Genomic DNA, 27,618 nt, shown 5'->3' with positions numbered 1-27,618 from the left:
GGAGGCATGAAAACACCATAGAGAGGGTCTGTGCAATGTTTCAGCTTTATAATCATGTTCTCTCCTAAAAACAAGCTGGTAGCCCTTCCTATTATGTTATTTACAAAGGATAAATAGAAAATTAGATAAAACCTGGAGTTGCTTCTATTTCATTTGACCTGGCAGTAATTATGAAAGTGACCAGCATTTTGTCAACTTTTTCTTCTAAAGCTCATCATCTTCGTCACTGAAATCCAATTCTGAAAAAAAAGCAGAAAATGTCGGGACTGGATGATAAAAAGTCAAGAAGAGCTAAGGATAATATAGCTTCGGCTTCCAATAAACCTTTCACTAATTAAGTAAACCTATTAATTGACTAATGTATTGTACGCTAAAGCTTAGTTAATTGCAAATGAGGTAACCCTTATCATTTTGCAACCAGTCAGGGAGGCATTCCTGATGAAGGTAGATATCTTTTTTTGTTAGCAATCGATATATTTTTTTACTTACTGAATGGTCCAGCCGATTTATATCCCGGAGTCATCAGTGTGTAGTCATTAGTATTGAAACTTGGACCTTCATCGTCATCAAACAATCCAGGTGTTTTGGCGAGAAAACCCGGTGTTTTTGAGGTTGATTGAAAACCGCCCATTGATTTCGTTAAAGATGAAAACGCTAAAACATAAAAATGTTGGTTTAATGGAATACTAGCAAAACTATTATGAAAACATTATGCCTTGTCATTGAATAGCAAACAAGCCGGGATTTATTGTCTTAATTATACAGGTATTAGGGATTTTTAATGTATGCTATTGAGATTTTCGAGGAGCCTTACTTAGCCACCTACAATTAAAATTTAAAAAAAGTCTGGAGTGAATGGCTGACTGTGGACAATTGTGATAGCAATTGGGCATTAAAAACCTATTTTAACTGAAGGATATAAAAAAAAAATTTTCTCCACCAAAATTTCTTCACTTTAGGATGGACTTAAAAAATTCTTGGTTTGCCGTCACCCGACCCTAGATTTTGGAGGTGAGTCGGAAAAAAATTTTTATTTTGGTCATTCATAGAATTTTCGTTTGCATTTTGTAATTTTTGAAAAAAAAAACTTTCTTTGTCGAAATAGCAATAAAAGTTTAGAGAAGAGTCGATCGGCTGACGGCAAACCAACATTTTTTTAAGTCCAACCTTATGAAAATAAAAATGTTTCGTTAACCTTTAGGCGTGCGACTCGTATTGATCATTACTTCATCGATAAAATCATCCACGTCTTGTGACGAAATATTTAAACGAGGTGACGTCATCGAACCAGATGGTGACGTCATTTTCTTGGTATGCCCCTGGTCTACAGGGCTTTTAAAAGGTGTCAAAAAGTCTATCATGTTGTTTCTCTTAAATTCATCTATATCGGCTTTGTTATTGCGGTTCGTCTTTGAGTTGACGGGAGTAGAATCATCTAATAAAGACTGCATTGCATCCACTTTTTGAATATTCTTTTTTGTAAGCTCCACTGTGCCAATGTCCTTTAACACGTTTCTATTGTTTTCGAGAAACAAATCGAGTTTCGATTTCGGTTTCACGCTGGTTTCGTTCTTAGCAAAGGGAGTGAAGGATAATAGATCCTCCGTCGTTTGACTGCTGATGGAAACCGGAGAATTGAGATCTGTTCTTGATTTTGGGTTAGGGGAATCCTTACGCCATGGTGTTTTTAAGGGCGTAAAATCAACCTCGCCCGTTATCGAGAAAGTATTGCGAACAGAATCAGTTGGCGTGTTAAGGCCATTTGGTTCTTTACGCCAAGGTGTTTTAATGGGCGTGAAATCAACATCGTTTGAAATCGAGGGCGTGTGGGCGCTTCGATGGTGGTTCGATGGCGTTTCTTCATCTGAAGAAGATGACGGGAGGCGTAGGGGTGTAATTGGATTATAGTCGGTTAATACTGATTGAACGTTTGAAGGTGTTATCGGGTTGATATCGATAAATCCAGCTAAGGTATTGGGTTTACCATGATACGGTGTGGTGGTTGAATTAATGTTCATTGATTGTAGGTTGGTAGTGAGATTTTCGAACGTTGAATTATCGAGTTGTTCGCTTTCTTGCCTTGGCGTCGTTTCTATGATAAAGAAGACTCATATTGGTTATATACTCATATGAGACTCATATTTCAGTCAAATTGAATATCATTCGTAGCAATCTATCTTGCATCAAAAGCAGCATTAATTCTATTCAATTCATCAATTTTACCAGGGTTGGATCTAGTCGAATTTAATTTCTAAAAGCCGTTGCATTGACCTTCCACATTTCTAATCCATGAAACCTGAATCTAATCCTAATCATGACAAGCACTAATGCAATGTTTTATCTGACATTGCATTATAGACCTTACAGCTGATTGGTTATAAGCCCGTTGTAAGTGACGCAAAACCAGTTAATACTTCACTAGCAACCAATCAGCTGTTGGGTCCATGCATTAAACGGTCACGTCAACATCACGGTGATGTATAAATGTCATAAGACATTGCAACGATGCATATCCTGAATTAATGATTCCAAATTTCAAATGTTACCTGAACCGAACAAATATCGCGAGACAAACCTTTGACTGCAGTGATATTTCGTAATCTCTCTTGCAACGCTTTCAAGTTGAAGACATTCTCCGATACAACAGATGACAGGTTTTGCAGCAAGTCTTTTTCGTCTTCCGCTATTAGACACATCAAATTCAAAGTCATTTCAACTGAAAGACTGTCTAAAGTAGACTCAACAAACCTTAGTAACAATTCTTTTCAGGGATGTACCCCAGGCTCTTCGCATCCCCTCGTACGCATTTTTATAGAGGGGAAGCGTTTCGTCTGTTCGGTAAAATAAACCCCTCAAAAACAGAAAGACGGGGATAACTCTCGGATAATATATATAATATTAAAAACAATTTCGGGAATGCGCTTAGCCTTGGCGTACCCCCGAATGCTGGAGCACCAATCAAAGTAAATCAAATATTTGATCGGGTTTTTCGTGGTAGTGGTAAGTGGTTCTTTAATGGTGCCACTTCTCGATGTGAGTCATCACTAATTATAACTGACAACATCATTGTATTATAAATTGAGCCACATCGAGTAATACATTAGTGCAACTCTGAAAACTTCGATTAAAGACAACAAATAAAGCTTAGTCTACAGTTTTACATAAAGACCAGTGTAGTAAACTCTTACCGATTGTAGGCTCACTATATCCGTGATGTTGTGTATGCTCGGTAGGTGACAAAGAAGGCGACTCCTTGGTGTATACGGGTGACTCTTTAGTACGCATAGGTGATTCTTCAATGTTTCGTGGTGACGTCCTTGAAGGAGATCCTAAAGATGTGTCGTAAAAATTGAAATGCTTGTGAAGAATGCGTTTCACAAACTAAACTAAATACAAATACAATCCAGAGGTTCTAGGCTTTGCAAGGCAAATGTGCCCGAAATGAAAAAATGAACCTAAGAATTCGCAAGCTATCAGTAGCGTAGACAGGAGGGGCGCAAAATTTGTGTAGGAAAGCAGATTTTTATGACATTGTAATTGTCTATTCATAATATAACAAGTGATACTTTTATGGACCTACCTGGTTATGCATTTAACACATATAATTGGTATATACGTGAGCGTGACCATTAAACAATCATTCAGAACAAAAATAGTGACGATCTATTAAAATTAGTTGTTTGTTCCTTATAAAAAAACGTTTAGAAACCAAAATTTTCATGCTCTTGAAATATTCTTTCATATTCAAGACTTTGTGAGCAAAAAAAACATCTATCTCATCAAAAAATTGAGTAATTTGGCTATGAACATTGATGTATGCTTATTAATAGTGATTCTTATAGATAAACATGCGTTTTCTGAGCCAACAAAATTTTTTTGAAAAAATCTGCTTGAGCCATCTTCTACCTATGATGGTACCCTACTTTCACACAAAAAATCAGAAAAAGTTAATGATCCAATTTTTCACAAAGTCCAAAAGAAATAACCCGTTTTTTAGCCGTTTTTTGGCCCAAATTTGCCCAAAAATTTTGTTTTTCAAAAATCGAGCTCCGTCACATTCGAGGGTTTATAGTTAAACATCTTTGTGCAAAAAATCAGAAAAAACTAATGAGCCAATCACGAGGAAAGCTAATAACGAACGAACGAACGAACAAACGAACGAACAACGAACGAACGAACGAACGAACGAACGAACGAACGAACGAACGAACGAACGAACGAAAACGAACGAACGAACGAACGAACGAACGAACGAACGACGAACGAACGAACGAACGAACGAACGAACGAACGAACGAACGAACGAACGAACGAACGAAACGAACGAACGAACGAACGAACGAACGAACGAACGAACGAACGAACGAACGAACGACGAACGAACGAACGAACGAACGAACGAACGAACGAACGAACGACGAACGAACGAACGAACGAACGAACGAACGAACGAACGAACGAACGAACGACGAACGAACGAACGAACGAACGAACGAACGAACGAACGAACGAACGAACGAACGAACGAACGAACGAACGAACGAACGAACGAACGAACGAACGAACGAACGAACGGACAAAGGTTAATTTATAGGACCTCCACCCCACCGGGGTAGGTCCAAAAAGATAATTATTGTGCCATAAAAATCTGCTCTCCTACACAAATTTTGCGTCCCTCCTGTCTACGCTACTGAGCTATGGACCATTTGTTCAAGAATTTCCAATGGAATTTGTGACCGAAAGGGTACACTTTCTGAAAATGAATTTCATATTTTTACAAAGAGAGCCTTCAAGAATCATCATAATCGTGTGAATCCTTACTTCGATTGTGAATTTTTGATTTAAAGGCCGGTGTTCTAGGAACTTTATCACGTGATTCAAACGCTCCTGTACCTGAAACAAGGAAAGGAACAGAATCATAAATGGTTGACTAAATCGAGTAGATCAGTAGATAGAACTGTGATTCCCCAAGCGATTTTAAGTACATGAAAAGCCGATCGGCCCAAAGACCGCACTTTCTTTTACCGGTTCGTGACCGGCTTTTTGCCCGCTTAGGCCGTTCGGGCCATATTAAAGGCCGATAAAAGTCCGCTACAGAAAGCGGCTTACTAAAGTGGCCTTAGCGGCTTAATAAATCGGCCAAGTTACCGGTTTGCTGTTTTTGCTTGCCGCTTTTATCCTGTTTTCGTTTGCCGGCTTTATGTATACTGCAAAAAGCTGTTAGCACAAAAAATCTTCAGATGTATTGAGCATGAAATTTGTCACAGAATGATCCTTGACGATCGAATGTTTTAAACATTCGAATTTTCTCTTCAAAACGTTCAATAAGACAAAAAGCATTTGAAATTTTAAAAATCTTGGACAGCGGAAAGATTAAACTGATGAAAAGAGGTAAAAAGAAAATTTCCGAAAAGTATGAAGGTTTTCTTTTTTTGTTTTATATTATATAAGGCCTTTTAGAAAACATCAGTTAAAAACTAGTTGCAAATTTAGATTATTTTATAAGATCCTTTCAAAGACAAGAAGAAAGGTAAGATAATAATTTTTATTCTATATTGTTTTGGTTAGGAGGAAAGAAGGCTGTAAGCAAACAGTATATAAAATAAAAGCAGAGTTGGTAAAACAGAAGAGGGTTAAACAGGCGGGTCAAACTGAGCAGGGGTAACTTATAGTTTCGAAAGTCACACGAAATATTGAGAATATAAAGGAGGTCAAAGAGAGACAGGGGTGCCTTTCTGTTACGAGAAAAATCAAAATTGGAGGAGGTCACGAAGGTCAAATTGAGACAGGGGCATGTGCTTAGTCACAGAGGAGACGCAATTATAGAAGAAGTCAAACTGAGGCAGGGTTGTCTTTTTTTACGAGAAAAATACAATTAGAGGAAGTCGTATTGGGGCAGGGAGTCTTTTTGTTAAAACGAAAAGAGTAAAAACAAAATAAATTGAGTTGGGGCAGCCCTATTATTACAGTTGTCTAATTTTATTAAAACATTATTCAGGTCTTTAAAACTTTATGAATGAAAGCAAGAAAGAAAGAAAGGAAGAACTCAAAAAAGGTGGTAGATCCCTGGGGAAAACTGTTGGAGATTGTTCGTCAAGGAAGCTTCCAAAAATTTTGTTTTGTTTCTTTCGGTTGCCGGCAAATGCATTGACCGGTCTTTTTACCAAACTTTAGCCCGATCGGTAGCGGCTGGCCGCGGACGTGAAAAACAGAGGCCGCTTAGAAAGCCGCTTTAAAGTGAAACGAGAGTGGCCGATCCATAGCCGATAGAAATAGAGGCGTGACCGGTAAAAGTAAAATCTTGGACGCTAAAAAGCCGCTTTTCTACCGCTTTTTGGCCGATCGGTCTGAACCGGTCTTTTCAGGTACTTCAAATCGCTTGGGGAGTCACCACTAAGACTAAACAGAATAAATGTCGATACAAAACAAAGGCATAAAGATTTTGAAACCTTTAATTTTTACAATCGTTGCCAATACTCATGGCACAATGCCTTGAAATTGCAAGTCCACCCACTCCCCCCAGACAGTGTTGTCCGGGAGGGATAAGGACCGGCGAAGAAAATTTTCTTTCCCGCCAACATTGCTCAGAGGGACAAGAGAGAATATTGCCTTATTTCTAACCTTGACCACCGGAAATGTGCCATAATATATTGGCAACGATTGTAGTAAGCCTGATCTTCAAAAATACTAGAAGTCAAGATTTTCTTTTTTCACCAAATGGGCTTTTCCAGAAAAAAATCGTACACCCCCTGTTGAGGAGGTCCATTTCCGTTCCAAGGGGGTAAGGTTTGAAATGCAGTGAAATGCAGTGGAATTCCATAAGGGTAGACGAAAATCTGTCAAAAATAAGCGGAATTCCAAGGGGATAATGGTTGAAAATTTGTAAAAATTCGGAATTCCAGAGGGGTATGATCCTAAAATTGCCTGGAATTCCAAGGGGGTAGGTCACAAAAGGTTGGACCTCCTCAACAGGGGGTGCACGGTTTTTTTCTGGAAAAGCCCAATACCGAATTGCTAAAAGCCACCACTTTTAAAGGGGTAATGTTAACCAGCCACTTATATAACGTGTTTCTATGAAATTTAACTGACCAATAAAAAAGATTTTTCACTTACTAAAAGCTTCCATTGGCTCATCTAAAGCGTGGACATTTTGACTTTGGTTCTGAAAAACAATAAATCAAATTCCAGATTCGAAAATTTTTTGAAAATAAAACTTTTTTCTATTAAAATAAAATGAAATTGTGATTCGAGCCCCAAAAAGATGAGAGTTTTTCCTTAAGGTATTTAAAGTTAATCGTGAGACTTGGGTTCGAAAATAGCCTGCAACTCACTTTGAATAAAAGAAAAACTCTCAGAAGGTCCAGGGTACTGTTTTATTCATGATATGCACCACTGGAGAGTCTTCTGAGAACTTTTGAAAATTTCCACCCAATACGTCACTTAAACAATAGAAAAAGTATTGGGTGGAACAAAAACAGAAAAGTTGCATAATTTTTCGTGAAGTCATTGTAGTGGTGCATATCAAGAATTTGTTTAATGCAAAAGTTCATTAAATCAATTAACATGACTCACTTCCTCAGTATCACTACTGGATAAATCATCCGGCTGAGTGTTGTTCAGAACTGATTGTGCAATCTGAAATCGTATAAAATATAAGTTGCATTTGAATTTTGTCTTAATTTTTGAAAATAATGAAAATAAAGTGGCAAAATTGGCAAAGAACGTCGGATCATATTCATGTACACTTAAGCTGCAGGAACGTCGAAATAACGTCGGAACAATTATATATGCTTAAGCTTTCCAATACAGTAAAGTTTTCAAAAAACAATTTTCTTTAAAAACGCAATTAAACCGCCAGGGGAATCCAAAGAATGAACACTAACTCAACCGATACCTCATCAATAAGCAGTTGTTGAGCTTTCGGTGTTTTTGCTAGCAGTCCGTCTAATTCAGTAATCTGTTTAGGTTTAGACGGTGTCTTTGTGGGTGGTGGTACTTGCTTCGGAATGGGGATTTTTGAACTAGTTGATTGACGTGAAGATGGAGGTTTAACTTCCGAAACCGGCGCTCGTGTGAATGGGGCTTTATTTTCTTTATTGACAACTGCTTTTCGAGTGGAGCGAGGCGCCTTCTGGGTTGTCATTACTTTTTCTTGAGTGAAAGCACCATCTTTCTTCTTCTGAGCTGTTTGACTCCTAAAAGAAAAAAAAACCTACAATCCATAATAACCCGATTATCAATCTTTATTCAATACTGTGATGCCACAAGCTTTTTTAAGACCATCCAAAATTTTTCCAGCCTCAGATGTTCTAAACTTTTTGAGCAAAGATGTTTCTTAAAACGTGCTTGTTTTCACCATTTTGAGAGTATCTTTGTCCATTTTTCCTAAAAAAAATTTGGTGTTTTAGAGTCCATAAAGCCTGAAAATGCTCTCAACTTGTTCTTACTATTTTGGCCATCGAAGCGTTATTTTCTTATATGGTTTATTCTTATAAAAAACGTGTATTGCCAAACTAGAGGAAGTTATATTCAAGAGTGTGAAAGAAATACTGCTTTACGCAAATAAAACAAATTAACTTACGTTCTTTTGTGAGGTAAACCACGAACTGGTGTGTCATCTATAATACCAAATAAATAAAATATATCTAGGCGTCTAACCCATCAAGTGCCACTGGCCTAACCAGCAGACCTTCTAATGAATATGAATTACTATACAGATTCTATCTCGAAATCATTTATCGAGAGAGGGTCCGCTTTTTAGGCCTGGTAAAAATTGGTCAAATCGTCATTGATTTTGCTCTTTATTATACCCAGCTATTTTAGATAAAAAAACTTCGAAAAAATGACAAACCTTGTTGGTCCATATTCATGCTTGTGTTCTTTTTGAACTGGTGTAAAAGCATGTCAACTGCTGCAGGAGTTTCTGAAAGAACGAACACAAAAAGAAATGAGTATGATTTAAAAAAAAATACTCATTCCATTTAGTCACTGAGTATTACTGATGATGATATAAAATATCGAAACAGGTTTTAAAATATAATATGATTTGCTTTGGTTAAGTTACCCGACTATGTTACACTATTGACTTTGTTAAAGCAAAAAGTTTCTCAGGAAGATTTGGCCTTCAACTTCTAAAGTTGTGCTGAGCACAACTTTAGAACTTTAGCACAGGTTAATAAACAAACAGCGACTCATAAGAATTACACAAAGAAAGCTGTCTGCAATTTTGACAACCTCACGGGACTAATTTATGCAGAAACTAAATTTGAGGAGTTTTGCAGTTCAGGGGTTATTACAGTTAAACAAACCGAAAAGACGGCCGGTATACCTTGAAAATTTCTTGAAGAAAATTTAGCACCATCCGTGGTAGCACTACGTTGTGCTGATTGCGAATTGAATTGAAACCGAACAGGAGGTGTTGCAGGGAGGAAGTCTAAGTTGAACTTCTGAAAAGAAGGAGAATATTTGTCATTTTAGGATTGGTCTTTTAAAGAGAGGGCTCCTCTTTCTATAGCTATCTACCTGAAGGCAGGGAGGGCGCCCTGGATTTCTCCACTTACCCTTGATCCTTCTCTTAATTGCTGAGCATCAAGTTGAGAGGGAAATGAAGTACCATTTTGGTACTAAGTATGAAGTCTTTGGTATGACCGGGCAGGGGATCGAACGAGCTTGCGCACCGTAGCCAGATTACCTAAGAAAACCAGCCGAGTAATATGTGTTCGAGTGTGGAGTTAAATATTTTATTTAGAAATGAAGATCTATTACGAGGAATGGGAGTGGGATAAAAAGAAGGCGAAAGAGGTCGATGGTCAAACAAAGGGTTCTTGGTTAAAGAAACACTTTAGGTATCAAGACTATTAAGTAAAGGATGAAAAGACTAACTCACGTTCGGAAATCCTGGTGTTTTGGGTTTTTGGTTTGAAGATATTTCTGCTGACTCAGCGATTCGTTCTTTTAACTCTTCTATTGACATCTTCAAATCTGGTAACACTTTTTGGCCGAGTGTATTGCTAAGAAGGAAATACCGATTATTTTCACTGCTTAAAGATATAATTTTCGAACTTTAACATGCTTACTTAAAAAATCAAGCACCTGACACGGAGTGCGTATTACTACTATTCTTTTTTACAATCACCAAGTTTTATCAGAACATCCAAATTTTTTGAAGCCTTCCAATTATCTTGGCTTGAGTTTTAATCCTAAAAATGTTCTTAAAATTGTTATTAATTTCACCAATTGAGCACTGTAGGCCATCGAATCTTTATGTTCTCATATAGTTTGTTCTTATAAAAATCGAGCAACTAGAAAAAGATTTTTGAAAAGGAAATCCTGGGTAATATTCGATAATATAGCTTACTTAAAGGTTACTGTCCTGTTCAAACTATTAGCATGATTGTGTGCTCTGATGTATCCTTCGTCGTGTTCTACGTTTGGTAGAGGGTCTAAAGAACAATAATATGAAGTCGATGCCAGTGAATTTACTGTCACTTAAAGGACATTATTTAAAGTAACCATCTATTTACACAGTATTTTTAACAATATTCACGAGTAGTAGAAAATGAGAATTCTAAAGATGGAACTGACCTCAGAGTAAATAATGGCCCTATATAGATTTCTGGGTATAATTGATGCTTTAAAGGTACTTTAGAAACCTAATTTAACCAAATCATGATTAAAATCATCATTAAGTCAAGTAAATGCTTACAGAAAAGTAATTCAACGAAATTTTGGGTATAATTAAGCAAATACTTACACTGGCCATAAGCTTCTTTGATCAAGTGTAGAGATAAATTCCATAATTGAATCAAGCTAAAATGCAAAAAATCAGGATTTCGAAAAACACAATTGATTATTATACTTCTGGCTAAGAATATTGATAAAAATCGACTAAGGTTAAGCCTCGTCCAAAATCTTTACTGACAGGCTCAATTTTTGCATATTGGATTCGACTTTGTCCAAAAATTTTATTCATTTTTCAAAAATAGACGTTCCTCTGACATAGCCAAATTTATTATCCAGTTGATCATTAGCCTGACAATTGTTGTACACGAACGAGCAAGATTTTTTTTTATCAGCAAGTTTGAACATCATCTTTTAGCAATTAATTCAGGAAAATTTTACCTGTTCAGGTTGATTTTACCACCCTCATAAACATTCTTGTAACGTTTCCCAGTTTGTAGTTTTCTTTCACATTCTCGTAGTAAAATGTCTGGAATCTATAAGGAGAAGAGAAGAGAAACATTTTGAAAAACATCTTGGGTGCAAAAAACGACATTTTGTACCTAACCCGAGCTTCCACAACACTTTTGGAGCTCATATTTACCTTATGTAGACTGCTTGAACTCTAAATCTAATATTTTCATAATCAGAAGTAAATTCAGTGTTTTTAACAGGGCCTACGGTGTAAAGTTTTGCATTTTGTACGTAAACCGAGCCCTTCACGCGTTACGCTAAGGGCACGTTTTTCCACGTGGACTTTTTAACAATCTATACAATCTTGAAAAATTGTTATATATTCGTTCTAACGCCATGTTAATTTGAAAAAATCTTACCTTGAAATGAATGTCCTCTCCTTTAAGAGATTTATTAGAAGAATTTAGCACGCTTTCTAGGATCTCTTCTAAAGATTTGCCTGCCTCAAATAAAGTAGAAATCGTCTTCCAAAACTCGGTGATCTAAGGTAGAAGGAAACAAAGATAACACTGATTTTTATTACCTAACCTAGTGTAGATGTATACAAAAGCTTCATCTTTGGAGTGAAGTTCTTTGAGTCAAAATGCACAGGAAAAGCTTTACGAACCCAAAAATGTCTTTGATTCAATAATAAAGTCCATCTTAAACAATATATGCCTGATTTATCCGATTAGAGCTTTCATTAAATAAATTAAATGAAATAAAATAATTCCTTTCAACTAAATAAAACGATTCTTCATTAATTTTTTCTCTAATTCGAACTTCTATTATTTGAATCTTTCTGTAATTTGAACTAAGATATTGGTCCCCTCAGCTAGAACGTGGTTTAAAATATTCTCTGTAATTCGAATCTTTCTCTGATCCGAAGAAAATTGTTGGTCCCTTGAATCGAATTAGAGAGAGCAAACTGTAACCAAACCTTTTGTAGATTTTGTGTACGTCTAAGAGCATCTTTCGAAGAAATGAAGTTCCTGAAAAGAAAAATGAAAGAGAATTCTCATGCGTTCATAATTGTTAACCATCTACAAATTGAGAAAGTCGAGCAATCGTACTAATGAGATGATAATCTTTCGAGAACTTATCATATTATCTAAAAATTCCCCAATAAATAGTTAAATAAAGTTAAATAGGATGAGCCTAGACCTAGACCTGGACTTGCTCTCGTTTTAAAATGAGAAGTGGAGAGGAAAAATTCAGCATATCAGAAAAATCGTCTAGGTTAAACTCTTATTTTCGCTCACCCTTTTCCGAAAACATCTTCGTGGAATTGTTGCAGTTGTTTTTGTTGTTTTTCGTATTCTCTTTTCGTTTTGCTTAGTTTCCTCTGCTCTTTTGACAGTTCTCTGAAAAAAGGGTAACAGAAGATGAAATATCAGAAATTTCTCTGTAACTCTATAAGTTCAAATTTTCTACTATTTAAATAGTGTACGAGAGAGACATTTAGTTTCAAGTTCGAATGAAAAGAAGTACGTATGCAAGTATATTCATCTAATGGCTATCGGCGGAGCCGAGAGTGAGGGAGTCTATTCCCTATTCTATTTGTGCTAGATCGAATACTGAGGAGGAGCGCTATACCTACGCTCAGATCCCAGTATTTTACCACTAGATCAGATTCCCCAAGTCAAGTTACTCGTTCGCTAAGTTTGCAGTGACTGAGAATCGTACCCACCAACTCTTGGCTTGTAAGGCTAATGCTCTACCATTACCCGGCATTGAAAGAAGTAGAATAAGAAGAATGTATAAAGCACCTTGAAAATGTCGACCATTCTTCTTTAGTGTTTACAATCGTTTCCATAAAGTCAATCAGACTAAAAGATAGAAAGATAATGGATGATCAACTAAATTAAAAATAATTTTTACCATTATAGAGATTCAGTGTTTCTTTGATCATTCTTATCGGCAACTTAAAATATACTGTCAATTTGTTTGGTTTGAAAGAGTACACAAGAGATAAACATTTTACAGTATTTTAAGAGAGGTTCATTACATGCATTCATCCCTGCAAATTGTAATAATGTATTATGTTAAGACGATTCCTACAAAACAGAACTCAAAAATTTAAACGCGATAGCCGATAGGAAGAAAATAAATATACTATTCTAACATAAGTTGAAAAAAATACACGAAGTAAATGATTTACCTTGCTTTCTTGTTAATGGAGGTGACGATGAGAGCTCGCAAAATTTGAGGTATATATTTACGATTAGTGGTCGTCAGAGAGGGCCAGGCTGACAAAGCTCCATATTTACCTTAGAAAGAAAATCAGAAAGTTTTAAACAGTACAATGAAATGAAAGATTACAAGCTAGATGCTGAATGGACCTACCTGATGATGAAAGTTAGATAGCAATGCGAGGAGAAAAAAATCAGTCAGAAAATATATCGTTTAGCGAAAATGCATAACGCAATAAATTCATCATTGATTGTTGATGGGGGGAGAGGGAAGGGTTGTAGGGAAAAATTAATAGAAAGTTCTGGTGGAAAGTTTAGGTATTGTCATTTTGCATCAGTGTGCAAAATTTCATGAAAAAATAAAAAAAATAAAGTAACAATAAAAGTAAGCTCGAGAAATCCAAGAAATACCGTTTTTCCGGCGAAAATAGGCTGTTCCGGCGATTTTTAGAAAGTTCCGGCTTCAAAAATCACTTTTATTGACAATTAAACCATGCTTGATGGTGGGCATTGCTACAAATAATGTTTTTTTGTGTGAAAAAAAACAACGAAATATAAGGAAAAAGTCCAATGAAAATCTGCAAAAAAAACGGCGATTTCCGGGATAGTTCCGGCATTTTCAGCCGGAATAGAATTTTTTCTCAAAAATCGGACTAATCCATGTTTTAGGCATTGCTAATACGCATCTTTGTGCAAAAAATCAGAAAAAACTAATGATGAAATCTCGAGAAAATGCCAAAAAACCGGTTTTTCCGGCATATTTCCGGCATTTTCGGCCGGAAATGAATTTTTTTCGAAAATCGGGCTCCGTCACATTTTGGGCATTACCACTTTGCATCTTTGTGCCAAAAATTAGGAAAAACTAATGAGCCAATCCCGAGAAAAGCTAGTAACGAACGGACGAACGGACGAACGAACGAACAGAGGTTAATTTATAGGACCTACAGCCCACCGGGGTAGGTCCAACAATGAAATAAAAGATTACAATGAAATGAAAGATTACAAAAAGAGCAATTTCGAGCGTAAAGATACTTTGTAAGGTAAGAAAGAGGGGACAGAATATAAATTACAGAAGAAAAAAAACATAGATGCTCCTCTCAATCTCTCGCTTTCTAACAGGTCGATTTTTGAAATGACAAGACAAGAAATATGATCAAACTTGTAACTTACTTGGAAGTGCAGAGATTCGTTGCCTTAAAACGTATGTTGAAAAATAAAACAGGAATTGATAGAATCTGTCACCTGAAAATGAAAGAAAATATACAACAGATTAGTTCAATACATTACAAACGCTTGAGGAGAGAGACTAACTATTTCATGTTCAACATTTTTATCGGCAAATTGAGCTTAACTTTGACGACATTCAACTTCGTCTCGGAGAAATTTTATCCACTTACAGTGTGGCAAAGGTCCCATGACTAAGAGACCTAAGTTTAAAGTTCGTTTGATTATAAATCAGTTGTAATTCGAATCTGATTCAAAAGCTTACCAGTTGGCGAAAGAAGAAGCGAGGAAGCCATGGTTGGTAAACGACTTTCACTATCATCCTACAAGAAGTAACATTTCATTAAACCGATGTGAAGCCTAACAGAATCTCCTTACGCTGGATTGCATTGACATGAATAAAAATCAAGCCATTTAATACCACTAATGAAATGATCCTAGTAAATTCGAACAAGGGATGCTCACAGCTTGCAGCATACCGTTCTTTTATACCTATATCAATCAAAAAGTTGCTTTAACAATCAAAAGCACCAAAATCGCCAAAAGTTGCTATACCACAGCATTATCCGAGTTTGCGATTTCAGCGCTTTTGATTGTTAAGGGAACTTTTGGATTGTTATAGGTAAGTAAGGTAAAGACTAATGGGTGTAACCAAACTTGAGAAAAAAGAAATAATTAGGTCGTCAGAGAAATTCATAGGTATGAAAAATCAATCAAAAATTAACATGGATGAATTTACCCTTTTGATCCGTGTCAACCATTCAGAGCAAACCTTTCGAAAATCCTGTTCTTTCTTTTTGTCTACTATGGGCCAACAATGTCTGAAAAGAAAACTTCCTACGTTACAATGTTGAATTTCAAAATTAATGAGCCTTTTCTAGTTTGTAGAAATATTTGAAGAGTTTGAATTTAGAGTTAACAAGTGATACTTTTATGGACCTACCTGGTTATGCATTTAACACATATAATTGATATCTACGTGACGTGACCATTAAGCAATCATTCAGAACACAAATAGTGACAATCTATTAAAATTAGTCGTTTGTTTCTTATAAAAAAAACGTTTAGAAACCAAAATTTCATGCTCTTGAAATATTCTTTCATATTCAAGACTTCGTGAGCAAAAAAGACATCTGTCTCATCAAAGAATTGAGTAATTTGGCTAAGATCATTAATGTATGCTTTTTAATAGTGATTCTTATAGATAAAGATGCGTTTTTTGAGTTGAAAAATTCTTTGTTTTACAAAAATCTGCCTGAGCCATCTTTTACCTACTTTCATGCAAAAAATCAGAAAAATACAATGATCCAATATTTCACATAGTCCAAAAAACCCTTTTTTAGCCGTTTTTTAGCTGAAATTTACCCAAAAATTTTTTTTTCAAAAATCGAGCTCCGTCACATTCAGGGGTTTATAGTTATGTGCATCTTTGTGCAAAAAATCATAAAGAATGAAAGAGCCAATCTCGAGAAAAGCTTATACCTAAGTAATTGATAATGTGCTTATAAAAAAATATCGAATTTGGTCAGTTTTTTTATAAAAACACGCCAAACAACCAAAATTTCCTGTCTAAACACACATATTCTTCAAAAGTAAGCCCTCATGAGCAAAAAAAAACATCTATCTCATAAAAAAATTGAGTAATTTGACTAAGAACATTGATATATGCTTATTAATAGTGATTCTTATAGATAAACATGCGTTTTTTGAGCCAACAAAATTTTTTTGCAAAAATCTGCTTGAGCCATCTTTCACCAATGATGTTAGCCTACTTTCATGCAAAAAATCAGAAAAAATTAATGATCCAATTTTTCACAAAGTCCAAAAAACCCGTTTTTTAGCCGTTTTTTAGCCCAAATTTGCCCAAAAAATTTTTTTTTCGAAAATCGGGCTCCGTCACATTTTGGCCACTACCATTTTGTATCTTTGCATCAAAAATCAAAAGATTCCTATGATTCAATCCTGAGAAAAGTTGGTAACAGACGGACGGACGGACAGACGGACGGACGAACAGAGGTTAATTTATAGGACCTCCAGGTAGGTCCAAAAATTCGAAATGGAGAAAAATTTGTATCCCCTATATGTTGAGGAGGTCTCTTCTTGGAAAGGTGGAACATTTTTTTCTGACTTTTTGGGCCACCCTGGATTTTCTACCTTGATTTACAGAACACCCTGGACGTCACACCTCCTCAACAAAGGGTCCCCCTAATTCTGGAATAGTCCAATTTTATTAGGGTTAGTTATGAAATAATGAAACAAAACTGACAATATACCGGGTGCACCAAAAAAAAGTATACAACTTTGTCGAGATATTGTGAGCTTCAGGATTTAAATTTTTTGTTCATTCTTTTTTTATCGCATAGAGGATGCTCTAACTTGAATTTTGAGCTATCATACATTAGGTTTGAAAAAGTAATTCGAAAATTATTTCAAAAAAACTGACTTTTTTTTAATGTCGAAATTTCAAAAAATCATCAAAAACAGCGAGCAAACTTTTCTCTTGGCACTTACCTACTTTACACATAAAAATACCGAAAAATGCAACTGTGTTCGTCAAAACTCGTTACGGAATTTAAGAATATGGTAAAACAAGCTATTCCCATGTGGAAAAATATTTTTAGTAAAACTGAAAATTTCTTTTTGGAAATCTCCAAGAGAGGTGTGGTGTGCTACGTGAGAAAATTTTTGAAAAAATAAACCATCATTTCTCAACTAGTTGCTCAAAGAACTTGGGTCTGCATTGAGTTTGCTGGTGTTGGAAATATTCATGACGTGTAAATAAGATGGACAAACCGTTGGCAAAATATAAGATAGGAGAAAAAGAATAAAAAAGACAATGAAATTGTGTTTTTGTCATTTTGTCTTATTTATAGCGTGATTGCTATTTTTAATGATTTTTTGAAATTTCGACATGGAAAAAAAGTCAGTTTTTTGGAAATAACTTTCGAACTTCTTTTTCAAATTTAATGTATAATAGCTCAAAATTCAAGTTAGAGCATCCTCTATACAATAAAAAAAGAATGAACAAAAAATATAAATCCTGAAGCTCAAAATATCTCCACAAACCTGTATACTTTTTTTTGGTGCACCCGGTAAATATAAATTAAACAAAAAAATACCCCAAGATTAGATACCTGAAACTTTCTTTTGCTGAGTCAGCATTTAATTTGCAGAAAAGAAAATGAAACACAACTTCCATGGCTTTTCTGTTGGGAACAGAAAACATATCCCTGAAACAAAAAATATACCAAGACTAAGAAAGACCAAGAAAATAGACTAGGGCAAGATATTTTTATAATATTTCAAATTTGCGATATGCTTTTTGGAATGCTGTATAAAAATTTTTACCCTAGTCTATCACAAATTTAAAAATGACTATCAAACTTACAATTACCGATTTCACTACTATATCAGAGCTCATGCAGAATGTTGTTAAACATTTATATAACGTTATAAAAGTATTGTGGAAGTTTCATGGACGTTGTTGCGACCTGGGGTATATAGTTAATCGGAAGTTTATTCTGACCTAGTGAAAGGTATCCTGTATTGAGCTTCTTTTTCCTCCACATCGAATCCAAGTAACAGCAAATTGGAGAATGTGATCTCTCGAATATCCAACGGATCCGGCATCAACTTGAAATTAGCCATCATAGAGAAATATTATGGACTTAATTGTTTTGAATTGTGTATTTTATTATATGATATTTCTGAAGAAAGAAAAACAAATGCGTCAGTAAGTTATGAGGAAAGCTTCATATTCAGCTGAAAGAGTAAAAAAACGAAAAACATAAAGCCATGAAGTCATTTTTTGAAATTGATAATACATCACTTAAACCAGATACTGATAAGTATGGAAGTAAAATTTACAATTATTTACATTTAGATTGAAAGAATAAAATTAGAATCAGGATGAAAATGGTGACAAAGCAACCCATGATGCTGTTGACAGTTTTTTTGCCAGAAATTAACGATTAGCTCAAAAGGTTATAAATTTCTTTTGCTCGTTCAATATAGTCTAATTACATGTTGGATAAATATAAATATACAAAACACAGAGACGAAGCTGGAAAGATGCTTTATAATTATAATGAAAAGGTTGCAAGGTTGTGGGTTCAACCCCCAGCTGGGTCATACCAAAGATTCTCAAAATGGTACTTGATGCCTCTCTGCTCGATACTCAGCAATTAAGAGAAGGATCAAGGGTAAGTGGAGAAATCCAGGGAGAAAAAGTGGCGACCTCTCCTACCTTTGGGTAGATAGCTATTGAAAGACGAGCCTTTGGGTCGCCTCCGACTGCGGTCGCAGCCAAAATTTTAATCAAGAATACCTTTAAAGGTTACTCATTCCAATTAGAAAATATTTCAATCCAATTAGGATAAAATATTTACGAATTACTTAGAGTACCTTGAATCCACTCGAATTTGGAATACTATGTACAAAATCGATATCTACAAAAAAATTGGTTGATTTTTCCACGCCATTCTGAAATGGAAGAATGCGACAAGAAATGTTATATAAGAGAAAAGGATAAAACGAAGAACTACGTAAGAAAAATATAATACAGTGGAATCTACTTAATAATGTTCAAGTAGGGAACAGAAATAAGTTCGAGTAAAGAAAATTTCGAGTTGTGAAATTATTATTATGGAGTTATGGAAAGGTTTATAAAGCATAGTTAACTGAAGGGATAAGAATACTTGTTCGAGTTAAGGAGAAATTCGAGTTATAGAGGCTCGACCGATATAATTGAAGTCAATAATGGAAAGAAATCTGAAAATTTTATAAATACAGAGTCAGAGATGTTACATCTGCTGTGTTATACAGGTTTAAACAAATGCAAATAAATTAATTCTCAAACTCACCAATTCCTCAGTTGTTCAAACTTCTGGTCAAGTTTGTTGCAATTATTTTCGACATATTTTTCAAATTTTTCAGCCTAAAAAAAATAATAATCAGTTATTGGATTGATATCTTTCTAACAGTAGACAAGTAAAAAAAACTAATAATTTCCATAAAATGTTACCAAGTTACCAAGCTTTTCATTGAGAAATATTTGATGCCAGTAATTTTAGAAGTCACTTAAAACTTCGTAGTGGTTCATAAACGAAGAGACAAATAATATAAAGCAAGAAGCATTGACCCAACAGTATTTAAATTAGTGGAAGTACCTTGTCCTTTATTAATTTGAACTGTTCATCATAAACCTTCATATTCTTTGAATGAGTTTCTTTTTGTAATAGTTCCTGAAAAATAAAATTCAATATCAATATTTCAGACTCAGTGGACAATTCTAAAATAAAAGTTACACAAACAATTTCAAAACTTTTTCTGATAATTTCAAAATTCCATACTGACAAAACCAAGATTTTCAAAAAAAATACTTTTTCTGTTTCAGCTTTGAGTTCCAACCGAGTTGCATCAAGCAGTTCTTGTGTTTCCGCAATATTTTTCTGCACCTCAAACCTTTTCCTAAAATTTATAAATGATAATTAAGGGAAAGGGAAAAAATTACAAATTATACAAAAATGTCCAATGCCAAGTCAATAATGAGAAAAATTCAATGACCTAATGGTAAAAGGTATGAAATAAATTAAAGCAAGAAATAGTAGAGGGCATTTTGTAAAATCGCTCGAATGTTTTGATCAAAGCACTTGTTATACATTTTTGGAAAGCTGAGGGGTAAGGGAATTGAAATTACGATGTTTCCAATTTTTTTCGGACACTTTGGTGTGATTTTCGGACAAATATGACGGTCTCAGGCAAAAATCATAGGGTTAAAAATTAATGAAAATTTTAGCTCGAGAAAACGGAGACCTGTTGTATATTTTTGGAAAGCTCTCAAAAAATTAAGATTAAAGATATATTGCAAGTATAGGTGATTTCTGTGTAGATATTAACCCTTGAAAACCGTGTTTTTCAGCCAGAAACAGCTATTTTGTCCAGTTTTTGCGCTTTTTGAAGCTCAATATCTCGAGTTAGGTACTGAAATCACCTATACTTGCAATATATCTGTAATCTTAATTTTTTGAGAGCTTTCCAAAAATATACAACAGGTACCCGTTTTCTCGAGCTAAAATTTTCATTAATTTTTAACCCTATGATTTTTGCCTGAGACCGTCATATTTGTCCGAAAATCACACCAAAGTGTCCGAAAAAAAATTGGAAACATTGTAATTTCGATTCCCCTACCCCTTAGCTTTCCAAAAATGTATAACAAGTGCTTCTAACAAAACATTCGAGCGATTCCAAAAAATCGAACAAAATTCCCCCTACTAAAAGGATATTTTGGTATTTCTTACTGTTTGAACTTTTCGATATTTTCCTTTTCCTCTTCAACTTTATTGTCTAATTTGGTGTCCAGCCGTGCCAAAGACTCTTCCTTTGATTCTATCAGTTTTCTTTTAATCTAAAAATTAATGTTAAAATAAACTTAAACAATTATTTCTGTGATGATACCTCATTGAATCAGAAAAAAATCTAGAAATATTTTATGCTTGAAAATGAATTAAAAGAGTTTGACCCATTTTTACTCTCGTTTAGTATCTGCATGGTCAATTACGTGTGTCGAGAATTATTGCTTAGTCAAAGTTATCTTTATTGTTTTTTAGCTCTTTTGCAAAACAATGTAGACAGGCTTTCAATTTAAAAAAGAAAGGCTAATGTGAATAAAGTATAAACCAGATTTTAACAGCCAAAGCAGACAAATCGAATACATTCTGAAAATGAAAATGATTGATGACACACACATACAGTTATTAATAGAAAAATAGGCCTTCACCTCGATTTGAGCCGCAACATCTTTAGCTTCTCTTTTCAGATCCATGGACAAATCTGTTATTTCTTCTTTTCTTTTGTGATTGATCCTGAAAATTTCAAAAGAAAAGCAAAATTTCAACAAACTAACCATTCCAGTCTGAAGGTAAAAAGATAAGGGCAGCTGCTAAGTACTCAAAGTTGTGTTTGAAATTTCCAGAGCGATAAAAAAGCCTTAAAACTGCAGCCTAACTGTCAGTGGCGCTGTGGAAGGAGGAGGGGCCAATGTAAATTTTTTTTAATGTTGCCCCCAATTTTCCAAAGTGGCGCCCCCACCCACCAGTTTCTAAACTTTTACTAATTCATTTGCCTAGGCATAATGAGGAAGGAAAAATTTAGTGGATAAGTGTCAGCAAATTGGTCTTGGGGCGCAGTTAGATTTTCATTTAATAATGCTATATTGTACACAAAAAACTTGTAAATTAGCTAGATTGCGAAGAAATTACCAATTAACTTTATTGGGAGCGAAAAAATTCAAGTAATTCAAAATTATCTCAGTAAAATTGATCTTGGGGCACCATTTAAGGCGCATAAAGTATGATTTTTAAGATTGGGGCGTTCAAAAAAGCTCCACTGGGGGAGTGCCACAACGCCACTGCTAACTATCTGAGAATGAATGAAGACCTCTTGGAATTGATTCAAACTAGATTTATTAATTGAAATTTACATCTGGGAAAATATGTGAATGGCTTTATTTTGTTCATTCGCAAGCACTGGTGAAAGCACCAATATTTTGCTATCCAATCACAGCGATATTGAGTGTTTTATTTTGTCCATTAGAATAAATCCCTTCAAGGAATAGATAGAGAAGAAAGTTGTCTGTTATGTAACAAAAAGTAAAAGTAAATTACTTGAATAGATTTAGAATAGTTTTTGTTGACAATCATTTTAAACTTATTTGATAGATTTAGAATAGAAAGAAAGTGAAGATAGTTTGATTCTTACGACAATCTGTTCAAATCTTCTTTGATATTTTGGACTGTTTTTAGTGCTGATGGGGCAATCTAAGGAAAATCAAACACACTTGTTAGTTACACAATTAGTTAGCCAATTCCGAAGGATTTGGAAATAATAAGAATAAGAAAATAAAAGTAAGTGTTTCCTTGACCGTTTCAAATGATACATACATCACCAAATTTGGTAAAAGTGTTCTCTTTTATTCTAAGTGCATTTTCACGACTGATACGTTCTTCTAAAATCTCTTGAGCTTGTTTGATGAGACGTGATGATTTGGTGACGGTCTATAATTTGAAATAAAAGTATTGGTAAATCAAGGTAAATCGGTAAAATGAAACAAATAGTAGCTAGCTGATTCAGTTAAATTTCTACAATTTCTATACAAACTTTTAATTGAAATGAATAAAAACTTGAAAAATGAAAATGGGATAGAGTGAACAGTTCACTTACCATGCAACAAAAATAGAATAATAGAATTTATTCAAATTTTTTCTCACTTACCACAAGGCATTGAAGTTCATCTGTTTCTTGCATAATTTTCTTGTTTTTTTGTATATTTTGTTCCTATAAATAAATCCAAATTACAGTATCCTGTAATACGTGCCAAGTGCCAAGCCAAGCCTGATAAATATTTAGGTTGGAATACCTTGTTGATCAGCAGTCCCTGATAACCTTCATAATTGGTCCTAACCCAAGATGAGGATTAAACACAGCACAAATATTTCATGGCTTAGAGTAATATGATAAGTATATGTAATCACATGATAACGAGTGCAATTCGAATATAATTGCACGAGTGGTTTTTTTGTTATTAATTTTCCGAGTCCGAAAGGACGAGGAAAATTCGAAACAAAAAAATCACGAGTGCAATTTTCGAATTGTACGAGTTATTATGTGATTACGAGCTAATCGCACAATGGCTTTCACTACTTTTTCCCAGTTAGGAAAGTAAATTACAGAAATTACACTGACAGTTTTATATTTTTCTCTTGTCTTTATGTCTTTCTTTTATTGTTGTTTATTGATTTTTTTTCTCACAAAATAAAATTCGAATGCAATTAAAGCGTTCGATGCAAAAAAAATGTAAGAAAAAACATTAAAATCAATTTTGTAAACATTGGCACCGCATTGGAGAATGTGATTAACGATTAATTGCTCTCTACAGGATGCAATTAACGATTAATTGTTCTCTTTGAGGGCGTGCCAAATAAGAAAAAATAACCCATCGTGCGATTAATTACAATAACATCAACATAGTACCTGGAACTTGTCTTATGGATAATATTAGAAATGATAGTAGAAAAGAAGTTTAGTTAGACCTAATTGTAAATTCCAATAAAAGTAGATAGAAGGAAACCTTGTACGCTGCTACTTCTTCTTGTCTTCCTCTCAAAGCACTAAGATTCATCTAAAATCAAACAATGGTTGTGAAATTTTATAAGGCCCCTAGTGGAAAATTTTAATGACAACATCAGACCAAAAATAGTAATTGTAAACATGCCAAAAACAAGCCGAAAATATTCTCTCGACATTTTATAATCATCCTATCAATCACACATCACGCTTTTAGAAATCAAAGATCATTGTGGCACACGAAAAGAAGGGGTCAATTATGCCATCACGCAGGTGATCTCATTTATTGAAAAAGCGGTTCAATAACTAGACAGAAAAGAAACCTTGATTAGTATCCTTCAGAGACAAAAATAACAAAAAGAATACTTGAATTAATAAATAAATCACCTCTTGTACTGCCTTTTGTTTTTCCATTCGTTCAGCCCTAAAATATTTCAAAATAAAAAAGGTAAGAATATTTTACTATTAGTAGCATTTCAAATACAACAGAAATTTTTGTTGAACATTTCTTAATATTATAACATTAATGATTGAACCATTATTATTGAAAAACCTATCTTAAAGAGGCAGTTTGATGTAAAAGGAAGAAAAATATTTACTTTAATAGTGTAATTCTTTCTTTTAGCATTCTTCTTTTATCAGTGTATACTTCAATTCCTTTTGATAGGTGTTCCTGGACACAAGAAATTTTTTAAAACAATGAAAAAATCAATATTTGACAAAATCTCAAGACAAACTTTGCAGCATCAAAGTGTGAGATAGTATGTATGATAGGTGTAAACAATGACAATCTTTCACATTTACATACATGGTTGAGAGTAGTAGAGTTTCCTATGTAGAAAAAGGTGAAAAAGGGCCAGAACTGAAAAGGAGAAGTAATAAGAATGCCATTGGTGGAAAGTATTGAAGACAAAATTTGGGCCAGGTTGAGCTCACTATAGGCCCAACAATATAGAGGATTCTTTATGAAAACAATTATAGGTATGGATTGTCCTTGATATATAACAAAACACTTACCAGTTTGCTAAGGACATCATTTTTATCTTTTTCATTTTGAACGCAAAATTGGTAGAAATTTATAAGTGCACTAAAAAAGGATAAAAATGATAATTTAGATTTCAAACAAACCAATAATAGGAAACAAGCTTGACATTGCTTCCCTCAACACTGTGTTTTAGGCTTGAAGGCTATAAAGAAATGAAGTAAAAAGTATTTCCAAGCATCCACCTTGCTTAGCTAGAATGAGGTGGTTTCTTTCATCAAAATTTTGAAACAGTTTTTATGCTATTTCTAAATTTCTAAAAAGTGTTTACACCTCAGTATATCGGTTTGACGGAAAACACGTTCAAAACAAGATGGTACCAACACAAACACACTTTTCGTCACGAAGACAAGTCAAATTCCACGGAGCTCTCAAAATATGTATGGTCTCTACAGAATAAGAACATCGAACCAATTCTGAAGTGGAAAGTTATCGACCACGCCCAACCGTACAAAAATGGAAGCAAATCATGTGACCTATGCCTTACGGAAAAGTACCACATTATTTCGTCAAAGGAAAAACTATTAAATAAACGATCTGAATTAATTTCTACGTGTCGCCATGCGGCAAAGTATTTATTAAAAAACTTCAAAGAGGTCCCACCAGACCCTTGAGAATTTTACAGTTTTACTACCTTTGTCTTTTTTATCTTTTAACGATCTTTTAATAATTACCCATCACATGTTTTAATCACTTTTTAATGAATCAGAATTTTTTTCTTGTACATAAATTTCTTTTCAACACTGTTTTTAGTCACATCTGATGATTGTACGTAAGTGCATGAAACTTTTAGTTATGTTTTTAACATTTTGATTTTTGGAAAATACATATTTAGCTATTTCTAAATATCATAATTGAGAAAAATTGTATTGCATGAAAAAGAATGGAAAAGATTATTTTGATAAATTTTTCCTTTTAAATCATCTCATACCTGAGTAATTTCCTTGTTCTCTTCTTAGCTTGAAAGTAAAAAAGTCAAAATATTTAGATTAAAAAAAAACTGAATTATGAAGCTTGTCCATACAACCTAAGCATTAAAACAACAAAACAGTATCTTCCAAATAAGAAAAGCTATACTAACATGGCTCTCGTAGATCTGCCATACAAAAGTCACCTACTCCACAAAGTCTGAATAACAATTCCCTAAAATAATAAAAATCAGTATAATCAAAATAGCATTGAAATTTAGCTTTCCAAATAAAATATAACCATAAATTAAAACATGATATATAAGACTAGTGACGTAGTGGGGTCAACCCACCCTTCAACCAGGGTCAGTAAAAGATGATCGCAAATCATTGAAAAGTTTCTGGCCTTTAATTTTAAAATAAGAAAAATTTTGATCAATTCTAAATGTCCCTGGTAGGCAAAAAGGAATAGGTGATAAAAAAAGAACATTTGCATTGCAGGTAATTTCGTTGATGTTCTGTGGCTAGAAAGATGTTGAACTAAACCTATTGTGTTATTAAAACTGTAGAAGCAAAATACAAAATACTTTTAAGATGAACAAAACACATGAATTAGCTTACAGTGCTTTCATGCACATCAATGGACCAATGGCTTCTTCAGTGATAAGATCTGGATTGGAAATGGTCTCCAAAATGTGGAGTGGAACCTATAAATAAATTTGAACAAGCTATCCAATCTGTGTAATAAAACTTAATAAGTGACAAAATATGAACAGATAGATGTACAAACATATATTTAATTGCTATTCCTCTATCAGAAGTTTTGCCAAGCCCTAATAAAAAGTTTTTTTCAATTTTCTATCAGAAGTTTTACCAAGCTCTAATAAAGAATGTTTTCAGTTTTCTGAATAACAAAATATGGATTACCTGTGTGATTTGTTCCACTGAAACATTGAGGATATTGCACGCAAAACTATTGTATATTGTTGTCACCATTTCAGACTATCAAAACAACAAAAAGTTATTTAAGCTAAACAAATTTGGTCTAAAGTTTATCAAGAGTTGCAGGAATCAAATTAGCGTATCGCATTTTGCAATTTGCGATGCGTTTTTGGATTACTTTATACAAGCTAAAAATTTAAAATCCATTTTTTTTATCCATTTCAGGATGCAAAAACCATGCTTGCCAAAAAAAGTGTTATGCACTTTCCAACCCTTATTTCGATGCATGAGTTGATGAAAATAAAAATCTCAAGAAAAAATGTCAATTTTTTTTTTTATCTAAAATTTTCTGATTATTTGTCTTGCCATAAAAACATACTCACAGTAGGATTCTTCAGATCATTTGGACTCAATTTCATATTGGCCACAGTTTCAATACAATACAAAATAGTATCGTCAGATATATTCTTTGGGATAGCAATTTGATGATAGTTTGATGCCATTTTTATTTTTTATATTTTCTATTATCTTTCTAGAAACAGCAGTATGAGGAGGGGGATTAAAACGGGCAGTGCATGTAACAGGTAATTGCCAATAACTTTTTAATTCCTCTTAATTTTTCTTTCCTGTTATCAATTTTTTGGTACCAAATATAATTTACAAAAAAAAAATTCAAAAAGAAGATTTTTGATAAATTCCATCCCAAAAGTATATTATAAGTTTTTTGTTTTTTTTTGTAAATTCTTGAGTCCTTGCTGAAGATGATGGTTTTGAAAGGTTCTGAAAATATTTTGAGAAAACCTTCTGATACTTTTGGCCTGATGATTGGGCCATTCCATTTTATATCCATATAATACAATGTTTTTGTCTTTTTTTCTTTCCTACCGATTTTTCCTTTAATTTGCCTTCATCTAACAAGCCAAAGCCTTTGTCAGTCTTTCTTCTTCGCATTTTATTTTTGCCAGCCCAAAAAACTTTCATGGATTCATCATTTAGTGAGATGTTATATATAGGA

The 27,618-nt window shown here is 34.1% G+C and overlaps 2 protein-coding genes across 2 annotated transcripts; both read right to left on the bottom strand.

Annotated features, from left to right (window-relative positions):
- Positions 1–31: 31 nt before the first annotated feature.
- Positions 32–18,291, bottom strand: LOC136797537 (HAUS augmin-like complex subunit 6). The gene is made up of 26 exons (XM_067054116.1): positions 18,115–18,291; positions 17,723–17,818; positions 15,328–15,409; positions 14,854–14,911; positions 14,535–14,606; positions 13,334–13,442; positions 12,942–13,001; positions 12,435–12,536; positions 12,113–12,164; positions 11,553–11,675; positions 11,122–11,216; positions 10,754–10,809; positions 10,358–10,442; positions 9,887–10,010; positions 9,329–9,446; positions 8,852–8,923; positions 8,582–8,618; positions 7,895–8,195; positions 7,573–7,635; positions 7,114–7,162; positions 4,822–4,893; positions 3,189–3,329; positions 2,576–2,683; positions 1,196–2,092; positions 490–654; positions 32–239 (listed from the first exon to the last, which is right to left on the bottom strand). The coding sequence occupies exons 1-26, from the start codon at positions 18,237–18,239 to the stop codon at positions 205–207; spliced, it is 3,297 nt and encodes a 1,098-aa protein (XP_066910217.1). The 5' UTR covers positions 18,240–18,291; the 3' UTR covers positions 32–204.
- A 276-nt stretch (positions 18,292–18,567) lies between these two features.
- LOC136797536 (uncharacterized) lies at positions 18,568–27,137 on the bottom strand. Its single transcript, XM_067054115.1, has 18 exons — positions 26,987–27,137; positions 26,589–26,663; positions 26,283–26,368; positions 25,835–25,896; positions 25,685–25,712; positions 24,729–24,798; positions 24,311–24,384; positions 24,099–24,135; positions 23,716–23,766; positions 22,860–22,922; positions 22,529–22,642; positions 22,347–22,405; positions 21,367–21,451; positions 20,888–20,994; positions 19,970–20,057; positions 19,757–19,831; positions 19,451–19,524; positions 18,568–19,070 (listed from the first exon to the last, which is right to left on the bottom strand). Coding segments are annotated over exons 1-18 (1,269 nt in total). The 5' UTR covers positions 27,107–27,137; the 3' UTR covers positions 18,568–19,069.
- Between the last annotated feature and the right edge of the window lie 481 nt (positions 27,138–27,618).

The sequence above is a fragment of the Clytia hemisphaerica genome, unplaced genomic scaffold (assembly GCF_902728285.1).
Source record: "Clytia hemisphaerica strain Z4C2 unplaced genomic scaffold, Clytia hemisphaerica genome assembly, whole genome shotgun sequence".
NCBI classification, from domain to species: Eukaryota; Metazoa; Cnidaria; class Hydrozoa; order Leptothecata; family Clytiidae; genus Clytia; species Clytia hemisphaerica.
The sequence above is the reverse complement of the archived record's forward strand: the minus strand, read 5'-3'. Positions and strand labels throughout refer to the sequence as shown.

Bases quoted from the DNA above. Each gene is read 5' to 3' on its own strand.
- LOC136797536 (XM_067054115.1), bottom strand. From the start codon at position 27,106: ATGGCATCAAACTATCATCAAATTGCTATCCCAAAGAATATATCTGAC. The intron at 21,452-22,346 runs GTAAGAATCAAA...TGAAATTTTCAG, and splicing joins GAAGATTTGAACAGATTGTC to GATCAATCACAAAAGAAAAG. The intron at 19,832-19,969 runs GTATTTTTTTTG...TTTATTTTTCAG, and splicing joins TCAAAGCTGAAACAGAAAAA to GAACTATTACAAAAAGAAAC.
- LOC136797537 (XM_067054116.1), bottom strand. From the start codon at position 18,239: ATGATGGCTAATTTCAAGTTGATGCCGGATCCGTTGGATATTCGAGAG. The intron at 14,912-15,327 runs GTAAATTCATCC...TACTTCTTGTAG, and splicing joins GGTTGACACGGATCAAAAGG to GATGATAGTGAAAGTCGTTT. The intron at 3,330-4,821 runs GTAAGGATTCAC...ACACATCTTTAG, and splicing joins ATCAAAAATTCACAATCGAA to GATCTCCTTCAAGGACGTCA.